Source organism: Miniopterus schreibersii (genome assembly GCF_964146895.1).
Source record: "Miniopterus schreibersii genome assembly, chromosome: 12".
Classification (NCBI taxonomy): Eukaryota; Metazoa; Chordata; class Mammalia; order Chiroptera; family Miniopteridae; genus Miniopterus; species Miniopterus schreibersii.
This window is the reverse complement of record NC_138112.1, coordinates 34,834,977-34,856,531: the sequence shown is the minus strand read 5'-3', so window position 1 is coordinate 34,856,531 and position 21,555 is coordinate 34,834,977. Positions and strand designations below refer to the sequence as shown.

The 21,555-nt window shown below is 43.1% G+C and overlaps 2 protein-coding genes and 1 pseudogene across 3 annotated transcripts; all 3 read right to left on the bottom strand.

The window, feature by feature from the left end:
• Nucleotides 1-1,363: 1,363 nt before the first annotated feature.
• Nucleotides 1,364-2,321, bottom strand: LOC308565007 (olfactory receptor 2AT4-like; annotated as a pseudogene). The gene has a single exon. The product of its transcript is annotated as an olfactory receptor 2AT4-like (transcript).
• A 6,157-nt stretch (nt 2,322-8,478) lies between these two features.
• On the bottom strand, nt 8,479-9,450 carry LOC308565095 (olfactory receptor 2AT4; the record flags this gene model as incomplete). The annotated part of the gene is made up of 1 exon (XM_081153900.1): nt 8,479-9,450. One exon carries the CDS (start codon nt 9,448-9,450, stop codon nt 8,479-8,481), a length of 972 nt encoding a protein of 323 aa, XP_081010026.1.
• Nucleotides 9,451-20,057: 10,607 nt separating this feature from the next.
• On the bottom strand, nt 20,058-21,023 carry LOC308564699 (olfactory receptor 2AT4-like; the record flags this gene model as incomplete). The annotated part of the gene is made up of 1 exon (XM_081153219.1): nt 20,058-21,023. The coding sequence occupies one exon, from the start codon at nt 21,021-21,023 to the stop codon at nt 20,058-20,060; it is 966 nt and encodes a 321-aa protein (XP_081009345.1).
• Nucleotides 21,024-21,555: the final 532 nt, after the last annotated feature.

Sequence of the window (21,555 nt, the reverse complement as noted above, 5' to 3'; positions counted from 1 at the left end):
ATAGTAGTGGAGTAGAGAGCAAAAAAATTCCTCTCCAAGCCCGTAGGTTAAATTCTAATAGCTCATGGAAGTCAGAGGCAAGGCAATTTATGAAGGCCTCCTTTAGACCTTGAGGACTGTAGTCCTACTCAGGTCCCGATGTCAATTTCAAGGACTGGGGAATAGAAGTGCTGCAGGTTGAGTAAGGTTTGAATAAAAGGGCGTGAGTTCCAATTCCAGTTGCCAAGAGTCGGTAAGCAAGGAAACTTAGAGCCTTTTTATCATTCTGCTTCAGGAAGCCCTTTCTGACTATAGCAAGATCTCCAAGCCTGCTGAAAGCTGAGTCCGGGGGCAAGTCCTGTCGTTTGCTGAATTGCATCATCGATTGAATTTTCATTGACATTGGGTTTATGCATTGGGAACCGGCAAAAACTTGGACCCTAGAAATTGGAATGGGAATATCTGTAATGAGTCAGAGATGAGGATACCTGTCACCCAGGTTCCCCCAAAACACTTCCAACTATATGTTCTACATGTCCCTGGATAGATAAATGGGCAGGGCTTCAAGAGGAAATGTGGCATAGGGGGCGGGAATAAGGAGCCTGGGCTGGCTTTTAAGGCTAAAGAGAAATTCCTAGGACAGTATTTTGAGAAAGAGTAGAGGTCCTGGACACAGGATCCTAATGATTAGGGGAAACTTCTCTACTTAGCGCCCCGTTGTCATGGATGGGAAAACTATGGTGTGGCTGAGGACCGAATTAGTGGAATGCTTGGTGCCCATACAGATTTGGTAAGGGACACCACTTGCTTAAACATAAGCTAGAGGAAGGGCGTGCTCTTTAATGACCCCATGAGGGACTAGATACCAGAGGTAAATTTCTTGTGTGACTGGTGTTGAAATATTGGTAGAGGCAGTGAATTTTTAGCAACAAGGATTGAAATGGTAGCAGTGTCAGATTTTATCCCTGAAAGGGTTTCTAAGTTACAGTTCTAGCCATAGGGGCAAGACTGGTTCACATCTAGGTGTCAACAATCCTGGGGATGTTTAGAAATACTGGAAGAAATACAAGGAAAAAGACTGAATTTACTGCTGATCAAATACTTGGAGTCTCTGAAAATAAAAATAGTTTGAATTAGAGGAAATGTGACCACAATTGTATTCACAGTCTTGTGAAATTGGGATTCACAGCTTATAAATTAAATAGAACACTCCCATCCATTTTGTCTGTGCATTAAGAAAAGGAAATTATTGTTTTATTACAGTGGAGGAATACTTAAGACTGTATTTGGAGAGCTATTGTTCTAACTATCTGGCTGCTTCAATTGTCCACTTTCCCTCTTATTGTAATTGATTTTTGTGAGTAGATCAAGTTACACCTATGAATCAGGGTTTCCCCTCATTATTTCGGCCCTGGGGACGTCCCATTTTGGTGATGGCTGCTTTGACATCCTTGTTTCTCAGAGTGTAGATGAGGGGGTTGAGGACAGGTGTGAGAATGGTGAACACCACATTGCCCATAATGTGGAAGTCCAGGGGCAGGTCTGCCCTGTAGACCACATAGGCTATGACACTGGAGGAGTAGTAGGTGCCAACCACCAGGAGGTGGGAGCTACAGGTGGGAAGGCTTTCAAGTGTCCTTCTTGGGATGCGAAGCACTGAGGCCAGGATGCGGGCATAGGAGAGAAGCACAGCAGAAGGGGCAGGAAGGACACTACCATGGCGATGCAGAAGCCCATGAAGGTCTGGCCCGTGGTGTCAGAGCAGGAGGCCTGGACCACAGCCAAGTGGTCACAGAAGCAGTGGTAGATCTGGGCCACAGAACCAAAAGCCATGTGGGATGTCTGCACCACTGCTGGGATGGGCAGGAGGAGGGCAGTGAGCCAGGCACTGGCTGCCAGTGCAGCATTGGTCTGCGGGGTCATGAGGACAGAGTAGTGCAGTGGGTGGCAGATAGCCACATAGCGGTCATAGGCCATGACCACCAGGATGAAGGCTTCAGAGCAGGAGAAGCCATGGAAGAGATACATCTGCAGGAAGCAAGAGGAGAACCTGAGGAAGTGGTCCCCAAGCAAGATAGGGACAGCATCTTGGGAACGGTGGTTGTATTGGAGAGGATATCCAAGGCTGAGAGATTGATCAGGAAGAAGTACATGGGCTTGTGGAGGCTGGGCTCTGCCACCACGGCCACCAGGATCAGGGTGTTACCCGCCAGGATGAGCAGGCACAGGAGGAGAAAGACAAAGAAGATAAGGAGGAAGAGGGATTTTGGCAGAGAGGGGATGCCCGTAAGGTAGAAGATGGTCGAGGAATCCTCTGATCCATTACAGGCTGCCGTCTGCATGGTGGGTTAAGCTGGATGCCCAGAAGGTGGGAACCAGGCACATCTGGAAACCGGAATAATCAGTAATTCTGCAGTGAGAATTAAACAATGATCACTGTATAGTTAATGTAACCACGTGTATTTACAATGACTTTAAAAGAAAGATGACGGGCCCTGTCTTCATCTTATCCCAGAATTCCCTCTCTCCTTTTATAATCGAGTATGGAAAAAGTACCTATGATATACAAAACCATGTGTTATATGCTAGGTATGTAGCAGGCAAGTTGAATAAGACAGAGATGGTCTCCAACCTCATGGAGCTGAAATTCTAGTGGTAGAGAAATATATTACACAATAAATCACATAATTATTTAATTGCAATTGGGTTAAGTGTTATGGAAGAACTTCTGCTGGTCCTCTTTTCCATGTCACATATGATCCTTTTGGGGATATCAGATCTTTTAAACAAGGCCTCTAAACTCCTCTCTTTTTTGTCATTTGCTTTAAGTTTTAAAAAAAAGTGACATCTCTGTCACCATGTTGCTAGGGAGGGCTGATTTCTCCAAGGTTTACAACAACATAGTTATTAACCAGGGGATGGCTCCTTTCTCTCTCGTTTGCTTGGTGCTGTGGTTCCGCTTGTTTCCATCTAAGTTGAGTAGTTTGTATCTTGTCTCTGGGTGTGGGGTTCTTTGTCATGTTACAATGAGAGAAGTGACAATGAACGTGCTCTTGGTGGGAAAAGCCATTCCTGACTTGAGTCTGAACTCATAATGGATTCTTCCACAGTTGGAGAGCAACAGAGAAGACAATGTCTGTGTTACTCCACTGAACTCACTTCCCTACTGGCTGCTGCAGCTCAGCAGGTACTCCTGTTTAACCACTGGGTGCCCACTACCCAGCAGGCTTCCCTAGCCTCTGGTCAGAAGTTGTCATGTGACTCAGGAAGGCTTGGGAAGCGTGGTTAATAGGAACTAGAGATCTGCTTGCTGTAGTTGCTCAAAGCCAAAGAATTCTTCTCAGTGGAATCAGAAGGGAATATTTTCAACCCACAGACCTGGGGGATTGGACCTAAAGGAAGTACTGATCCACCCTCCACTTTAGACTTGTCCCTCACTAAGCAACCCCCCTTTCCCCAGCAAGTTCATGTTGACATTGGTTTGGCTGCCTCTTTGATCCTGGTGATCCCATGAGCAGTGTCCCTGTGATTTTCCTCAAGTCACCTCTAATTTCTTTCTCTTCTCATAACACCTCTTATGCATAAAATCATAGATGTAAAAACTGGGGGGAAAAATATTTTTTTATTTTCAAGGCCAACCAATTTCCCCCCTGAAGGGCAGAGACTGAGCAGGGGCTTTCTCAGGTGCCATAGGCATTGGTTGCAGAGTTGACACCAAAACTCAGGTCTCTGATTCTCAGGATAGGACTCTTTCTTCTATGCCATGTTTCCTGGAGAATCCAGAAGTTCAAGTACCAGGGGAGAAAATAGAGGACCAAAGCTTTTTCTGTTTTTTATTTTTTTATTTTTTATTGATAACATGAGACAAATCTGCATTTCAGAATTTTATCTGAGTCTGTGTACGGTAAGTACTAAATTAAGAATTGGTACCTGGCAATGCAAATCCTTGTTTTGAAATAATGATCCAAAATCTGCCCCCAAGACCTAGCAAAAGAGTGAATCTGCTTTGTCCCAAATTGAGAGAGTTATGCCTTAGTTAACCAAACCCCATCCAACAAATTCAGTCACCAGGTTTTACTCACACCTGGAGGCATGCAAATAACACTGCCCTGTCCATTTCTGTTCTCAGAGGCAGTCATGCTGATGGTCCCAGGTCAGGCAGAGTAGGGGATCTATGGGGCAGAAACAAAGAGGGCCAAAGCCAGAGGAGTCCTAAGGGGCCATCAAGTCCAGCTGCCCTTCTCCCGCCTTCTCTGTCCCACTGCTTTAGAGATGGAGGTAGGGATGCTAAAACCCAGGTGGAGAGGTGGCACATGCTTTGCACTGGCAGGCAGGGCTGGACTGTCCAACAAGTAGACCAGTCATGTGCTGGGGCACCACAAGGCTGGGACACCAAAAATGTGGAGGCAAAGAAACATGTCACAAAGGAAAGAACAGAAGAAATCTCTAGAAGAGGAACTAAATGAAATAGATCCAAGCAAGCTAACAGATAGAGTTCAGAATTTTGTTTATAAGGATGTTTAAGCATATTATTAGGGAAATAACTGAGAAAATCAATAACAGAGTACCAATTTGAAATGAAGGCTACATGAACTGAAATGAATAATTTACAGGGCATCAACATTAGAGTAGAGGATGCTGAGAATCAAATCAGCAATTTGGAACATGAGGAAACCAAAAACACCCAACCAGAAGAGCAAAAAGAAAAAAGAATCCAGAAATATGAAGATAGTATAAGGAGCCTCTGGGACAACTTCAAGAGGCCCAACATTTGTATTATTGGGATGCCAGAGGGGAAGAAAGAGAGCAAGAAATTAAAAACCTATTTGAAAAAATAATTACAGAAAACTTCCCTTAACCTGGGGAAAGAAATAGATTTACAAGTCCAGGAAGCACAGAGGGTCCCAAACAAGAGGAACCCAAAGAGGCCCACAGCAAGACACATCATAATTGAAATGCCAAAGGTTAAAGACAAAGAGAGAATCTTAAAAGCAGCAAGAGAAAAGCAGTTAGTTACCTACAAGGGAGCACCCATATGACTGTCAGCTGATTTCTCAGCAGAAACCTTGCAGGCCAGAAGGGAGTGGCAAGAAATAGTCAAAGTGGTGAAAATCATGGAACTACAACCAAGATTGCTTTACCCAGCAAAGCTATCTCATTTAGAATTGAAGGTCAGATAAAGAGCTTCACAGATAAGAAAAAGCTAAAGGAGTTCATCACCACCAGACCAGCACTACAGGAAAAGTTGAAGGGTCTTCTTTAAGAAGAAGCTAATGAACAAAAGAATCCGATGAACTAAATAGGTCGAGAGACACTGATGCATGCAACAGACGGTCATATTTCAGAGGAAAAAGGGAAAAGAGGTGGAGGGTGGAAAGAGATTAGCCAAAGAAGTTATATGCATACATGCATAACCCATGGACACAGTCAATAACGGGGTGAAGGCTTGGGGAAGGGGTGGGAGCGAAGTGGAGGGGGTCAATGGGGGGGGGGAATGGGACACCTGTAATACTCTTAACAATAAAGATAAATTAAAAATAAATAAATAGCCCGGCCGGGTGTGACTCAGCAGTTGAGCGTTGACCTGGGATCCAGGCGATCGGGGTTCGATTCCTGGTCAGGGCAGATGCCCGGGTTGTGGACTTGATCAATGACTCTCTCATCATTGATGTTTCTATCTCTCTCTCTCCCTCTCCTTTCCTCTCTCTGAAATCAATAAAGATATATTTTAAAAATAAATAAATAAATAGAAATTAAAAAGAGCACAAATGATTGGGGCACCTGTTCAAAAGACCTAACATCCATGCAATTTAAGTCCCAAACGTAGGAGAGAAAAGTGATACAGGAACAATTTGTACAGAGATAATGTCTGAGAACTCTCCAAAACTGCTAACAAATCAACCTACAGATTTCAGGAGCTCAGCAAATCCCAAGCCAAAAAACAAAAACCCACAAAGGAACCACATTGCATCATAGCCAAACTTTTAAAAACCAATGTTAAAGGGAAAACTAAACAATAGCCAGAGAAAGTAAGAAACTTTTCTTTTAATGTAGCAACACTAGGACTGAGAGCTGTCTTTTCAATAGAGACTCTGGAAGCCCACAGACTATGGGATGACATCTTTATAGTGCTAAAAGAGAAAAACCTCCTAGCCTAGAATTTTATACTCACCAAAAATCCTATTAGAGTTCCAAAATAGTGTTCATATTAAAGTCTCTCAGCAAAATGGGAAATAGAAAAGAACATCCTCAGCTTGATAAAGGGCATCCACAGCTAGTCTATTTAATGGTGTAAAACTGAATGCCTTTTACTCTAAGATCAGAAAGTAGTCAGCCTGTCTTCTCTCACTGCTTTTATTCAATGTTATGCTGGACATCTGAGCCAGTGCCAAAAGGCAAGAAAAGATATAAAAGGCATAAATATTGGAAAGGAATAAATAAAAGTCGTTATTCATAAATGACATGATCATATATGTTAAAGATCCTAAGGAACCTAAAATAGCTTCCAGAATTAATAGGTGAGTTTAGTAAGATAACAATATACAAAATCACTAACAAAGTATCTGTATACAAAAAGTAACCAATTGGAAATTTAAAATTTTAATGTCATTTGTAACAGCATCAAAAACATAATAGATTGTGATAAACTTAATAAAATATATGCAAGACCTGTACTCAAAACTATAAAACAGTGCTGAGAAAAATTAAACAAGAACTAAATAAATGGAGAGATAAACCATAATTATAGATTGAAAGATTCAACATTGTTTAGAGGTCAAGTGTGCCCAAATTGTTCTATGGAATCAATGCAATCCCTATCAAATACAAGCAGACATTTTTGTAGAAATTGCAGAGCTGATTCTAAATTGATGTGGAACTGGAAAGGACCTGGAAGAACCAAAACAATTTTGAAAAAGAAGAAAAATTGGGAGGACATATACAATGTGATTTTCATGATATCCAGATAGAAAAAAGTGAAAGTTGATCCTTAGCTCAGACCATGTAAAAAAAATTAATTCAAAATGTATGATAAACCTAAATGTTAAAAACTAAAACTATAAAACTTCCAGAAGAAAACAGAAGATAAATCTTTGAAAGCTTGAGGTATGCAAAGATTTCTTAAATATGACCCCCAAAACACAACACATAACAGGGGGAAAAAGATAATTAGTAAAGTTAGGCTTTATCAAAATTAAAAACTTCTGCTCCTCAAATGACAACACTAAGAAAATGTAAAGGGAAGCAAAAAACTGGGAAAAAGCCCAAGTGTCCATCAACCAATGAATGAATATGTATATCCATATAAGGAAATAATTCCTGTAATAAAAAGCATAAAATATTGATACATACGACGAGATGAGTGATTTTAAAAACATACTGAGCAGAATCCAGACACAAAAGTGTACATACTATATGACTCCACTTATATAAAACTCTTTTTTAATTGGGTTTTTTAAAACTTTTTATTACAGTTTATATTCAATATTATTTTGTATTAGTTTCAGTTGTACAGCATAGTGGTTAGATAATCATATACTTTACAAGATGTTCTCCCTGGTAGCTTCAGTACCCACCTGGCACCATACATAATTATTACAATATTATTGACTATATTTCCTAGGCTGTACTTTATACCTCCATGACTGTTTTGTAACTACCAACCTGTACTTCTCAATCCCTTCACCTTTTTCACCCAGTCCCCCCATTTCCCTCCCCACTGGCAACCATTAATCTTTTCTCTGTACCCATGAGTCCATTTCTGTTTTGTTTGTTTTTTTGTTCTTCAGATTCCACATGTAAGTGAAATCATATGGTATTTGTCATTCTTTGACTGACTTATTTCACTTAGCATAATACCCCTAGGTCCACTCAGGCTGCTGCAAATAGTAAGATTTCATTCTTTTTTATGGCCTAGTTATATTCCATTGTATACATGTACCACTACTTTTTTATCCACTCGTCTATTGATGGAGACTTGGGTTGCCTCCATATCTTGGCTATTGTAAAAACACTGCAATAAATAGGAGTACATATATTCTTTCAAATTAGTGTTTTGGGTCTCTTTGGATATATACCCAGAATTGGAATTGCTTGGTCATAAGGCAGTTCTATTCAAATGGCTCAGCTTTCTCATATTTGAAACCCTTTGCAATTTGGTCACATTTTAAATAATCTCCCTTAAGTTACCAGGTTCTTGCATTTGGAGGTTTTTCAGTAAGAGGCCACAGCCTATCATTGCCATATTGATGGGTTTCAGTCACAACACCATGAAATTCTTATATAACAATTTAAGATTTCCTATAAAGGTTAACATATTCCATTGCACCAGGGAGAAAGCCCTGGACCAAAGTGTGAGAACCACTGTTAGAGATGTCTGCTTAACTGATTTTTCTTTTGCCATACTATATTCATTAATTTATTCATTTAACAGTATTTCCTGAATTCCTAATCTGTGCTGGGCACTGTTATTTGGTGTTCTGAGAGCAGGATTAGCTGCATCTAAAGGCCAAGGGCTCCTATCCCAGACTGGGTCTTGAGACGTGCCATTTTGGTGATGGCTGCTTTGACATCCTTGTTTCTCAGAGTGTAGATGAGGGGGTTGAGGACAGGTGTGAGGATAGCATACACCACATTGCCCATGACGTGGAAGTCCAGGGGCAGGTCAGCCCTGTAGGACACATAGGCTATGGCAATGGAGGAGTAGTAGGTGCCAACCACCAGGAGGTGGGAGCTACAGGTAGAGAAGGCTTTTGAGCGTCCTTCTTGGGAGCTGATGCGAAGCACTGAGGCCAGGATGCGGGCATAGGAGAGAAGCACCAGCAGAAGGGGCAGGAAGGACACTACCATGGCGATGCAGAAGCCCATGAGGGTCTGGGGGGTCTTGTCAGAGCAGGAGGCCTGAAGAAGAGCCAGATGATCACAGAAGCAATGGTAGATGTGAACAATGTTGTTATAAGTCATCTGGGAGATTTTCACTACTGCTGGGATGGGCAGGACGAGGGCAGTGAGCCAGGCACTGGCTGCCAGTACAGCATTGGTCTGTGGGGTCATGTGGACAGGGTAGTGTAGTGGGTGGCAGATAGCCACATAGCGGTCATAGGCCATGACCACCAGGATGAAGGCTTCAGAGCATGTGAAGCTTTGAAAGAGATACATCTGCAGGAAGCAGGCAGGGAAGCTGAGGAAGCGGTCCCTGAGCAGGAATAGGGACAGCATCTTGGGGACAGTGGTTGTGGTAAAGAGGATGTCCAGAGCAGAAAGGTTGGTTAGAAAGAAGTACATGGGCTTGTGGAGGCTGGGCTCTGCCACCACAGCCACCAGGATCAGGGTGTTACCTGCCAAGATGAGCAGGTAGAACAGGAGGAAAATAAAAAACACAGGGAGAAAGAGGGACTCTGGCAGAGAGGGGATGCCCACCAGGTAGAAGACCGGTGAGCCATCCACTGAGCCATTACAGGTTGTGGCCTCCATAGTGAGACAGGGCTGGATTTCTGGGAAATAGGCAGCTGGAACATCTGGATACTGGGAATATCTGAAAACCACAGAAACAAAGGATTTCAGAGAGAGATTCTATAATGTTTACGTGCTAAGCACAATTATTTACAACCAACTCTAGAGACTGATAATGAGTTGTGGTATTGACTTCTATCATGTGAACCCCAAATTTCTACCTTTCTTCTTTGGTCAAATATTAATTATTAATTAAATAATAATGCTGCATTCAGGTGATACAGTGAGGAAAGTGGAGAAGGCAGACAAAGATCCAACTCCTTAGAGTTAAGTTTTACTGGGAAAATTAGATCTAAACAGTTGATTATTGAATTATGATGGTGAAAATTGGTTTTGAAAGATTTCTGCTGGTCTTCCCCCTAGCTGCTACTGCTGCTCCGATGTTCCTGATGAATCGCTAGCTTGTAGACTTCCCTTGCCCCAGCTGAGAAGGTACTACATTCATCTGGAACCTTAGGAGTCTTGTGAGCCACTGTTGCCAGAGAGAAACTCTTCTTGTGACAAATGCAAAAGGTAAAATCCCCCCCCACCAGAAGTGGTTCTCTTCTTGTCAAGGATGGGAGATGTGTGCTTCTGTCCACCAATGAGCCAGAGGTCTTCAACTGAGGGAGAGTAATGACCCTCTAAAACGCTGGGGATGTCCCTCTGAATAAGCAATCCAGGAACAAGTCCATGGTCACATTTATATCATTGCCTCTTCAACCTTGATGATTCTAAGAGTACTCCCTCTCTGGTTTTTCTAGAACTGTCCTGTTTCTCTTACTTCTGATAAGTCATTTCTCATGCTGTTGAAGCATAAAAATACCAAGACTGGAAATGTCCAGTCAGCTTTTTTCTTTATAGACAAAAGGGGCAAAGACTTGCCTAAGATCACATGGCCAGTCAGCCACAGAGCCTGGACCAGAACTAAGACCATTGTCCTCCAGACCAGGGCTCTTTCTCTGTATCATGTTCCCAAGAGAATCTGGAAGCTTAAGTTTTTATGTAGGGAGAGATTGGGGCAAAGGTTTTCTTCCCACTTCCCCTCTATTTCTAAGCTGATATTGTCAGTAACAACCATAAATTTCAATTTGTTCTTTAGTCTCTTAAGTGTGGTGGGTAACCTGGTATGTGTTAGGGAGTGAAGGCTGGCAAGTGTCCTTCTAAAAAAAATACATGGTGGGAATGAAGATTGGTGTAGCCTCTGTGGAAAACAGTATGGAGTTTCCTCAAAAAGTTAAAAATGGAACTGCCTTATGACCCAGTGATTCCACTCTTGGGAATATATTCCAAGAAACCCAAAAAACTAACTGGAAAGAATATATGCACCCCTATGTTTGTTGCAGTGTTATTTACAATAGCCAAGATTTAGAAGCAGCCCAAGTGCCCATCAGAAGATGAGTGGATAAAAAAGCTAAGGTACATTTACACAATGGAATATTACCAGCTATAAAAAAGAAGGAAACCTTACCTTTTGTAGCAGCATGGATGGACCAGTATTGTGCTAAGTGAAATAAGCCAGCCAGAGAAAGACAAATACCACATGATTTCATTTATATGTGGAATCTAATGAACAAAATAAAACTAACAAAATAGAAACAGACTCATAGATACAGAGAACAGACTGACAGCTGTCAGAGGGAAGGGGGGTTGTAGGGCTGGGTGAAAAGGGAAGGGATTAAGAAAAAAAAAAACCCAGTGCATACACACAGACAACAGTATGGTGATTACCAGAGGGAAAGGGGGGAGGTAGACGAGGGCAAAGGGGGGATAAATGGTGACGAAAAGAGACTTGGTTTTGGGTGGTGAACACACAATACAATATACAGATGATGTATTATAGAATTGTACACTTGAAACATATAGTTTTATTAATCAATGTCACCCTAATAAACTCAGTTTATAAAAAGATACATGGAACGAACAGACCCCTTCATTGTGAATACTTCTTTGAAAGAAAAAAAAAATTGTTCTAGAGGTCAGCCCCCATTACTTAGGAAGGAAAGCAAAATGATTGCATCTCAACTTAAAAGAGTTAACCTTCAGTTAACCAGACCCAAGCTGCCTAAGTCGATTGTCAGGTTTTTCTCATACCCAGATTGATGCAAAATACATTTTTCCGCATGTTTTTAGAGCTCAGAGAAGTCAATTTTGGATTAAATGTCATTGAGTTAAGCTGAGTTGGGGTGTGCGGGGCAGCACCTTGCAACAATCAAGTCCAATTTTACCCTCCCCCTTCCTCCTCTGCCCACTTCTGTTAAAGAGAGGGGAGACAGACTCTGAGTCTGAACTCCAAAAATAGTGTCTTCTCAAGGCCAAACGATAAGTTCATGGCAGAGTGTGTCTTGAACACAGTGTCCTCGCTCCCACCCAGTTCATAGGCTTTTCATGAGTGAAGGTGATTCCTCAGTCTGCCACTCAGAGCCTGTCTTCTTGTAGCATGCTTCTCCGTACTCCTTGCTCTTGCCTCATTCCTCTGCCCAACTCAGCTCAAATATTCCTTCTCCAATGAGGAGGTCTTGGCAGGCTCAGGGGCCTCTTTTTGGGCTCTCCCAGTTCCTGTGCTTTCCTTTGTCATCACTATGATCATGCTGGGCTTTCTGTCCCCGTCTATGTATGTGTTGATGGCTCCACCAGAGGGGGAGCACTCACGGGGCTGTCGTGGGGCCTGGTGGTTTCTATTTAACAACGCATTCACCCCTCCCAGAAGCTTGGTGCTCCAGAGGCAGGAGCTAGAATGCAGCTTCCCTACCTGGCTTCGTTTTGCTGCTGAATCATAAAATGAGAATGAAGGGGTCATCGGCAATTCAATAGTCTTAGTCTGATGCCTTTCTTATACAGATGGGGGACAAGAAAGGGATCCTCAGAAATGGGCTGTGATTTACCCAAGGTCACACAGTAAGTGGGCCACAGGACCAGAGTTAGACTATCAGCAGGGCTGGATTATCACGTTGAACCCGGAATAACTCCACAATGAAACCAGGCTGTCCCACCTACTTGGGGCCACAGGAAAGACCAACCAGTTGAGATTCATGTGCTCACACCTTTCCTTTTCTAACCTTCTGTTTTGGCAGATTGGGCTTATGTAACGGACAAAGCATGTGGTTAGGGTGCCCGCCAGATAAGAGCACTGAAATGTTTTTGAAAGAATTTAGTATTCAATGTTTTAAAAAAGGATTGATGTAGCATCATAGCAAAAATCAGAAAGTCGCTGGACTTTACATTTATTTTGTGGTTTAGATTAACTGACTTTATTCTGAATACATATTACAGGGACGTTTTCAGTGCATAAGAACACTAAAAGTATTGTTAGGGGACAATGTCTTGGTCAGGATTATCTACCAGCCAGTTATAGTGCTGGTAGGACACAGAGAAGACAGAAAAACCAATCACCTGAATGTTCAACTGAGGCAGAATAGTAAGAAGCTAGGAAAATTCCTGGGCAAGTGGAATGGGAAAACTGAGACAAGTTAATTAAAGAAGGCCAAATAATTTGACAGATTTATAGCCAGCTAGTGAATTGAAAGGCCTTATCTTCCCTAACCAAGCACACTTGAGAACAAATGGTTTATACCTCTCCTCCCTGACCAGAGAATACGTAGCTTAAATCACCCTGGTCTGGGAGATAGAGCACAGAGACCCAATAAATGCCATTTGTGCCAGCCAAGCCCAAGGATGGATAAAGTCAGGGGAACAAATAACAAAAACAGATTAGAGCCAGACAGACCGAAGATAGAAGTAAAACAGTAAAGCTGACCAAAGAATAATCCCAAAGTTCCCTATATGCTCATTTTGATACATTAGCATATTAAAAATAAACCTGGCAAACTTTCTTCCGAACCCTCCCCTAAGATTATAACCATAGAAGAGAGATAAAACCCCTCAAGACAAAGGGAATCAGTGCTGGTTCACTCTAGAGCATGCCCACGCCTTTTCTCGGCTATGAACTTTTATTTTCCTTCTCTTAAACTCTAAGGATCCCCATGAGACTTGCAACCAGGGAAGCAGTGGGCAGCGGTAGCTCATCCCAGGCTAACCCCCTGAACCTGTCTCCAAGGCCCCCCTTTCCTCTGATTTTCCAGTGAGCTAAAAGTAGCTCTGCCTTGGCTCACTTCTGTCACTGTGACTTTTACTTCTCAGGGAATTCATGCAGCCCAGCATGGCTCATTTCTCTCCTATAATGTTTCTAAGGAGCCAAAGCAGAGCACTGCCTAGGCTTTCTCCTGTTGCTTCTTCTACCCTAAGTCCTTCCTTTGTTTCACTGTCCCCAGCTTTAATGAATGTACCCTGAAAATCACCTGGACTTATATTTTGAAATTTTTCTTACACAAAGTCAAGAACTCACACACTACAGGCCAGTCTGAGGCAAGTCCACTCTGGGTCCAGTCCCCATCCGGAGTCACAACCTGATGCCACACTTCCTGTTATCACCTCCTCCCATCATCCAACCTGCAGGCAGTGGTTATGCCCGTCAACAAATGAGAAACAAGGTCGGAGAAGGTCAAACCCTTGTTCAAGGCCATGGTTGATAAGCTGTGAGAGCAAAGGTTGTTCTGGAGTCAGCCTACTGCAAGGACTGAGCCCTGCCTGGCAACCAACAGACCCGGCTCCTGGACCAGCTGTGGTTTGAGCCTCTGAGCCTCAGTTTTCCCATCCATAAAATGAGGGCTTTGGAAGAGATGATCTCCTCCAGCTCAAAGAACATTTTTGAGTGTCACCTCTGTCTTTGGCCCAGTGAGGGGCCAGAGATGGACATCTCATGGCCCAAGCCTCTGAGGAGAGAGAGGGGGGATGCCCCCACTTTTTAAGCCTCTATTGCATGTTTGATTCCTTACAGTCATTGTGTCATTACACTTCACTATAACTCCCAAATCCATGCCATTCTCTCATATTTTCACCACACTGTGTTGTTCCCATAGAAAAGGAGCAGGATATGTGTGAATTACAGAGTTCGGGTTCATTAGCTTTGGAGTTAGAAAGACCTGGGTTTCCGTTCTGGCTCCACCACCTTCCACTTTCCCTCTCTGAACTGCAGTTCCCTCATCTGTGACTCATAATATTGACAGGGACCTTATTAAAAGTTTCTATTTCCTTTACTGTCACAGGCCTTGCCCCCTTGTAAGAAACTCTTACAAGCTCATCAGCCTCTTGCTTGTTACTGCACATCCCTGCCAGGGTGTCTGACCCAGGGTCACACAGACTGTGTGTGCACACTGGGACCCTGATGTTCACACATCCTGTGTGTGCTCCCAGGCTCCTCACCCTGGCTCTCCATGCCCCTGGGCTTCCCGAGCCTGTCTTTTCGCCCCAGCCTTTGACTGTTTCTGGGCCCTGCTTCCCCGGCCCAGCTCACCTACCAGTCTGATCCACCTTGGTGTCTTCTGTGGAGTCACGACACTTGGCCCCGGGAAAGGAGCCAGGTAGGTGGCTGAGCCACAGCCCATTAAACACTGGAGCCAGGGCCCACTAGGGACCCTACCCTCAAGTTGGCTCTCTTATGGGACCTCACCCCCGCCAACTGGGAACAATTTCCTAGGGTGGAGTGGGGGACTTGGCCCTGGGCTTTGCAGATAATGAAAACAGTGTTATTAACGACCCCCATGGGTTCCAAACTTTATCCTAATGGGGCAGTTGTACTCCTGTTTTCCCATCGGGTCTCACAACAGCCAAGGAAGACAGGCAGAGTCAGAATTGTTTATCCTATTTGACATTTGAGGAAACCAAGATCTGGAGAAGAGACATGACTTGCCCAAGGTCACACGAGTGGCTGGAGGCAGGGCTGGGATTTGGACCCAAGTCTCTGATTCCGGTTCAGCGGTTCAGCAGCACATGGTCTAATGGCTGAGACCTGAGTTCTTTCCAATTATGTCACCTTGAACAAATTCTGTAACCGAAATGAGCCTTTCTTTTCTTACCTGTAACAGCATTGCCTATCTCACAGGCACCTGGGAAGGGTTAGGTGCTTTGCCCAGTGCCTCCTGCGTAAGAAACAATAAGCCCAGAGCTATTATTTTAATAAACCCAAGTCATAACCCCTGCTGCATGGCTGGGATGTACTGCTGCTGTGTGCCATGAGGAACGTGCAAAGGCTCTGTGGAAAGAATGTGAGGTGGTGGCTGTGCCCCAACCCCAGGCAGGACCAGAGCCCAGTCACAGATGGCCTGTCCCTTCCTCACCCTTCCTGATTCCCTCCTAGGGCTCCAAAGCTCTCTGTGCCTGACTTTGTCACTCTTTCACTAATATGTGTAAAATGTAAACAATTAATTTCACATGCTATTTCCCCTTCCCTCCCCAGAAGTAATCACTATCACTGATTTGGTGTGGTCCTTCCAGGCCTCCTCTAAGCGTTTGTGTGTGTGTGTGGGGGGGGGGGGGCTTTGTTTTGTTTTTCCTTTAACACAAATTAAATCATTTTGTATTTATTTTGTCACATTCTAACTTAACAAGTCTTGGAATTTTTCTATGTCTGATCTAATTCTTCATTCTTTTCATCTGAATTTTGGTATTTGGTAGTATGGATATGACGGAGTTTGCCCAAAATTTCCCTGTTGATGGACATTTGAGTTGTATCTGATTGTTGCTCTTATGAATATTATAATTAATATCTCTTAAACATATATTTTAGGGCACATGTGCCCAAATATTCCTCTGAGATACAGAGATCCTTAGAAGTAGAACTTCTGGGCCAAGCAATAAGCACATTTTCAAATGGAATAGAGTGTGTATGTGCAGTGACCGATGCTCCAGACCTCAAGGCTGTGAGGACACCGAACCACAGCAATGACTGAGGTGACCCTGTTGCACCGGTGCCCGATGCTGCACCCAGAACCAGGAGAAAACCACGCAGGAGAAATGTATTCAGATCCATCCATAATGCATCATGACTGACCATAGACTTACAACCACAGGATGTGAGATCACTAAGTGACCGCTGAGTACGAAACTTCATGGAAACCAAAACACAGGCGGAGGAAACAGAATGGAGGTGAGAATTCACTAAAAATGCCTTGTTTTATCATTTTGGTTTAAAGTTATTATAATTGGGACTTTAAAAGTCATGTATGAAGACTCTCATTACTACCTGCTGAAATACTCTCTGCTAACGCCTTTACCTAAGGTTATAAGTTCTGCATCTTTATCACAATTTTCTGTGGAAGATTTTCTTCCCTGTTACATGTGCCATGACAAGGTTATTGCCTGCCCCGTTCACTTTTGGAGAATGGCTTCCTTTCTGCCTGTTTGGGGAGCACTGTAGTTCTGCCCATCCCTGGCCCCTTTTTGACCCAGATGATTCCTGTAGGGAACTGAGTGTTAAAGTCCTTTGGTTTAACTGAGTGTAAACTCCATTTCTCAGTGCTAAAAATTAGTCCCTCCAGCCCAGCTGGCATGGCTCAGCGGTTGAGCATCGACCTAGGATCCAGGAGATAGTGGTTTAATTCCCAGTCAGGGCACATGCCCGGGTTGCGGGCTCAGTCCCCAGTAGGAGGCGTGCAGGAGGCAGCCAGTCAATGACTCTCTCATCATTGATGTTTCTACCTCTCTCTTCCTTCCTCTCTCTAAAATCAATAAAGGCACACACAAAAAATTAGTCCCCCCTGACAGGTAGCAAAAGGATGCCACACTGTCACACCACACCCCATCAGTGCTGGAAAAATACCTCTCCTCCTCTGGCGGGAGCTGCTCAGGGCATCTCTGTTAAATCAGTCCACATCCACCCTGTTGTGAACTCCACGAAGACTCCCAAACAAACAGTAGCAGGTGCCATAGATTAAAAATACTTATGGAAGGTATTTTTACCTTGAATTAAATATCACCCTCTGTACTCCCACCATGCCCTGGGCTTCCCTCTGAAATGGCACCCAACACACTGCTATTTCTGCCCACGTCTGTCTCTCTCACTAGACTGTGAACAAATTGAGGACAGCAACTGTCCTGATTTATCTCTATGTCTCTGCCTTCTACTGCATGGTCTAGCACCTCCTAGATGCTTAGTCAAGGCTTCTTAAATGAATGACCAAATGGGGAAGATTATATTCAGCAGCTTGACGCTTACCATGAATGTGAAAACTACCACAGTCCACTGTACCAGGGGAAGACTTGGACCAACCATCAGGAATGACTATTGCAGATGTGCCCAATGGAATGATGCCTTTTAAGAGTTTATTATAAAATCTTGTATTCATACAGAGCAAAAACATATAAAGCCTACATATTTAATTGTAAAGCAAAAAGTTTAATTGTAAAGGAAACATCATGTCACCATCATTCAGGAGAGAATGAAACATTGACACCTCCTAAGGCCCTGTTGCCCCTCCCTGATTACAACCCTCTCCTGCTCCTACAGAAATAACCATGATTCTGGTTTTTATAATAAGTATGCCTTCTGTTTTCTTCACAGTGTATGACATCTGCATGCATTGATTAAAAAATACTGTGGTTTTGCCTGTCTTTAAAATTTCTATAACTGGAATCCTACCATATATATCTATGTGGATTCTGATTTTTTTTTTGCTCAACATGATGTGAGATTCCTCCATGTTGTTGCATGTATATGTAATTCCTTCATGTTTTATGGACATATAGTGTTACAAGTTATGAACATTTCACAAATTAGAGAAATACTGCTGTGCTAGATCATAAAGTATGTGTATCTTCAACATTATAAGATAGGGATAAAATGTTTTCTAAAGTATTTGTACCAGCGAAGGCTCCCACTGTCAATGTATGAGCTCTGATGACCCACAACCTTGTCAACCCAAGTATCATCAGACTTGGACATTTTAGCCAGTCTGGTTTCTAGTGGTATCTATTTGTTGTAATTTGCACTTCTCCTATTACTAAATGAGGTTGAACACTTTCTCCTATATATTTTTTGGACATTTGTTTACTCTCTCTTATGACTATTCTGCTCATTTTTCTAGTGGCTTCACTGCCTTTTCTGATTGACTTGAAGTGATTCATTATATATATTCTGGCTATGACTCCTGAGTCCTTTAGTTGGTTACATGCATTGTAAATAGCTTCTTTTGTTCTGTAGCATAGCTTTCCACTTTTGGGGGGAAGGAGGGGTGTCTTTTGGTGAACAGAAATTCTACATTTTAAAGCAGGCAAATTTATACTTTCTTGTTCTCTATGCTTAGAGCTTTTAAAACAAAATCTTGTTTAAGAAATATTTTCCCATCCCAAGATCAGTACTATAGTCTCCTATATAGTTTTATAGTTTTACCTTTCATATTTAGGTCTTTAATGAGGTTGTTTTTTTGTTTTGTTTTGTTATAAGCACAGGATTGACTTAGATATATATTTTAGTAAGCCAATGCCAGGATCTATATAGATAATGGACTTAACAAGGTAAGAATGGGATCAGGGAAACCCAACAAGTGAAAACAGTAGACAGTGAGCAAGTGTAGGGACATATTTTCGAGACAGAGTCCATGGCAGTTGTGTTGATTTGGTGGAAGAAGCATTTCCCAGCAGTCAGAAGATCCATTTCTAATGCTGCTCCTCCTCACCCCAGGACAGCAACAGGGTCTGTTTGTTTCCTCACCTACAAAATGAGCGAGGTAGACTAGGTGAAATGTTAAAGTCTGGACCCCAGATCAGGTAGCTGATAGTGCAAATTACCATGTGGAAGTGTCTAAGTGTGTTCAAATTCTCAAGGTGGCATGTGAGCTCAATAGATACGTAAGAACCATACATAAGAACCATGGTCCAGATGATCTGTCATGAAGATCTCTAAGCTGGATCCTCTGCCCAGGTCTCCAGAAACTTCCTCATAAAAATTCAGAAGGTCATTTCCCTAAAGTGAAGGAAGAGGCCATGATCTTCTCGATCAGGCATTTTTCAAGTAATTTATTTAAGCCTTAGATATATTTATTTATCAGCAACTTGGTCCAATCTTGTATGTGAATGGGGCCTAAAATACCAGCTCAACATGATGACTCATACTTCTATCTTTTTTTAAAAAAAGAATAGGGGGGAGAGATTGATTTTTATGTTCACTTGAGGTAAGAGACAAATTTCGTTTTTGACATATGGATACCAGATAGTACTAACACCATTTATTATATGTCCATCTTCTACATGATCACAGAGTCACTTCTTTATATATTGATTGTCCATATATTTAAGGGTCTGTCTCTGGGCTCTATATTCTGTTTCATTAATCTCTATGTCTATCCATGTCTTAATAACTAACCTCTCTGTATTCTCATCTTTATTACCATGTAGCCTTATTAATATTGAAAAATCTATTTGATTCTTTTAAGCAGATACTTCTTATATTTTATCTGACATTTTAGCCAGTCTAATATGTTTCTAGTGGTATCTATTTGCTGTTGTAATCTGCACTTCTTCTATTACTAAAGAGGTTGAAAACTTTTTCCATATTTATTGGATATTTGTTTATTTGATATTTGTCTTTCTTTCCATGGAAGGGTTGATTTCATAGCCAACTTATCATTAATGGAAATAGAAGTCCCAATGTTATACTTTTGGCCCTGCTATGTAAGTCATTCTTTCCCTCAAAAAACATTTTGATGTCATTCTCTGTTCTTAGCACACTGGTATCCTGGGAGCAGAATCTAAGATCAAAGGTTTCCAGAGTGCCCTTGGTCCCAGGGACATGCCATTTTGGTGATGGCTGCTTTGACATCCTTGTTTCTCAGAGTGTAGATGAGGGGGTTGAGGACAGGTGTGAGAATGGCGAACACCACATTGCCCATGATGTGGAAATCCAGGGGCAGGTCAGCCCTGTAGGACACATAGGCTATGGCAATGGAGGAGTAGTAGGTGCCAACCACCAGGAGGTGGGAGCTACAGGTAGAAAAGGCTTTTGAGCGTCCTTCTTGGGAGCTGATGCGAAGCACTGAGGCCAGGATGCGGGCATAGGAGAGAAGCACCAGCAGAAGGGGCAGGAAGGACACTACCATGGCAATGCAGAAGCCCATGAAGGTCTGGCCCGTGGTGTCAGAGCAGGAGGCCTGGACCACAGCCAAGTGGTCACAGAAGCAGTGGTAGATCTGGGCCACAGAACCAAAAGCCATGTGGGATGTCTGCACCACTGCTGGGATGGGCAGGAGGAGGGCAGTGAGCCAGGCACTGGCTGCCAGTGCAGCATTGGTCTGCGGGGTCATGAGGACAGGGTAGTGTAGTGGGCGGCAGATAGCCACATAGCGGTCATAGGCCATGACCACCAGGATGAAGGCTTCAGAGCATGTGAAGCCGTGGAAGAGATACATCTGCAGGAAGCAGGCAGGGAAGCTGAGGAAGTGGTCCCTATGTAAGAGTAGGGACAAGATCTTGGGGACAGTTGACGTGGTAAGGAGGATGTCCAGGGCTGAGAGGTTGATCAGGAAGAAGTACATGGGCTTGTGGAGGCTGGGCTCTGCCACCACAGCCACCAGGATCAGGGTGTTACCTGCCAGGATGAGCAGGTAGAAGAGCAGGAAGACGACGAACACAGGGAGGAAGAGGGCCTCCTGTAGAGAGGGGATGCCCACCAGGTAGAAGACGGGCGAAGAGTCTTTTGATCTATTACAGGCTGTGGCCTCCATGGTAGCACCGAGCTGTGTGCCAGGGTGACAGGCAGCCAGAGCATCTGGAAATGGGAAAAACCAGGAGTTTGGAAGGAGAATTCTGTACAGTTTAAATCATTTATGACCAAGTTTAGAGAATTGGTGGTACCCTTCAATATTGATTCTTTCATCTGAACTCACAATTCACTCCTTCCTCTTTCTAGCAATTATTTAGCAAGTGCCTGCCATGCGCAAGGCTGTGAGAAGGAAAACAAGGGTCTCAAGGCTCCTGCCTTCACAAGGCTTACATTCTACTAAAAGGGTGATGTGTTTAACATCCAATCCCACAGTTAATTATCTAGTTAACAACTGTGCTGAGTGCATTGAAAGGGCTTCTTTCTGCCCCTTGTCTGCTCCACGCCCCATAGTATCTTTTGGGCATCAGATCTTAGATGAGCTCTTAAATCCCTACATTACTGTATTTTCTTTTGCTCTTGCTTAAAGTTCTACTAAGTGACATCACTATCACCACACCACTAGCAAGGGCTGATTTTCCCAAGGTTTTCTGTAA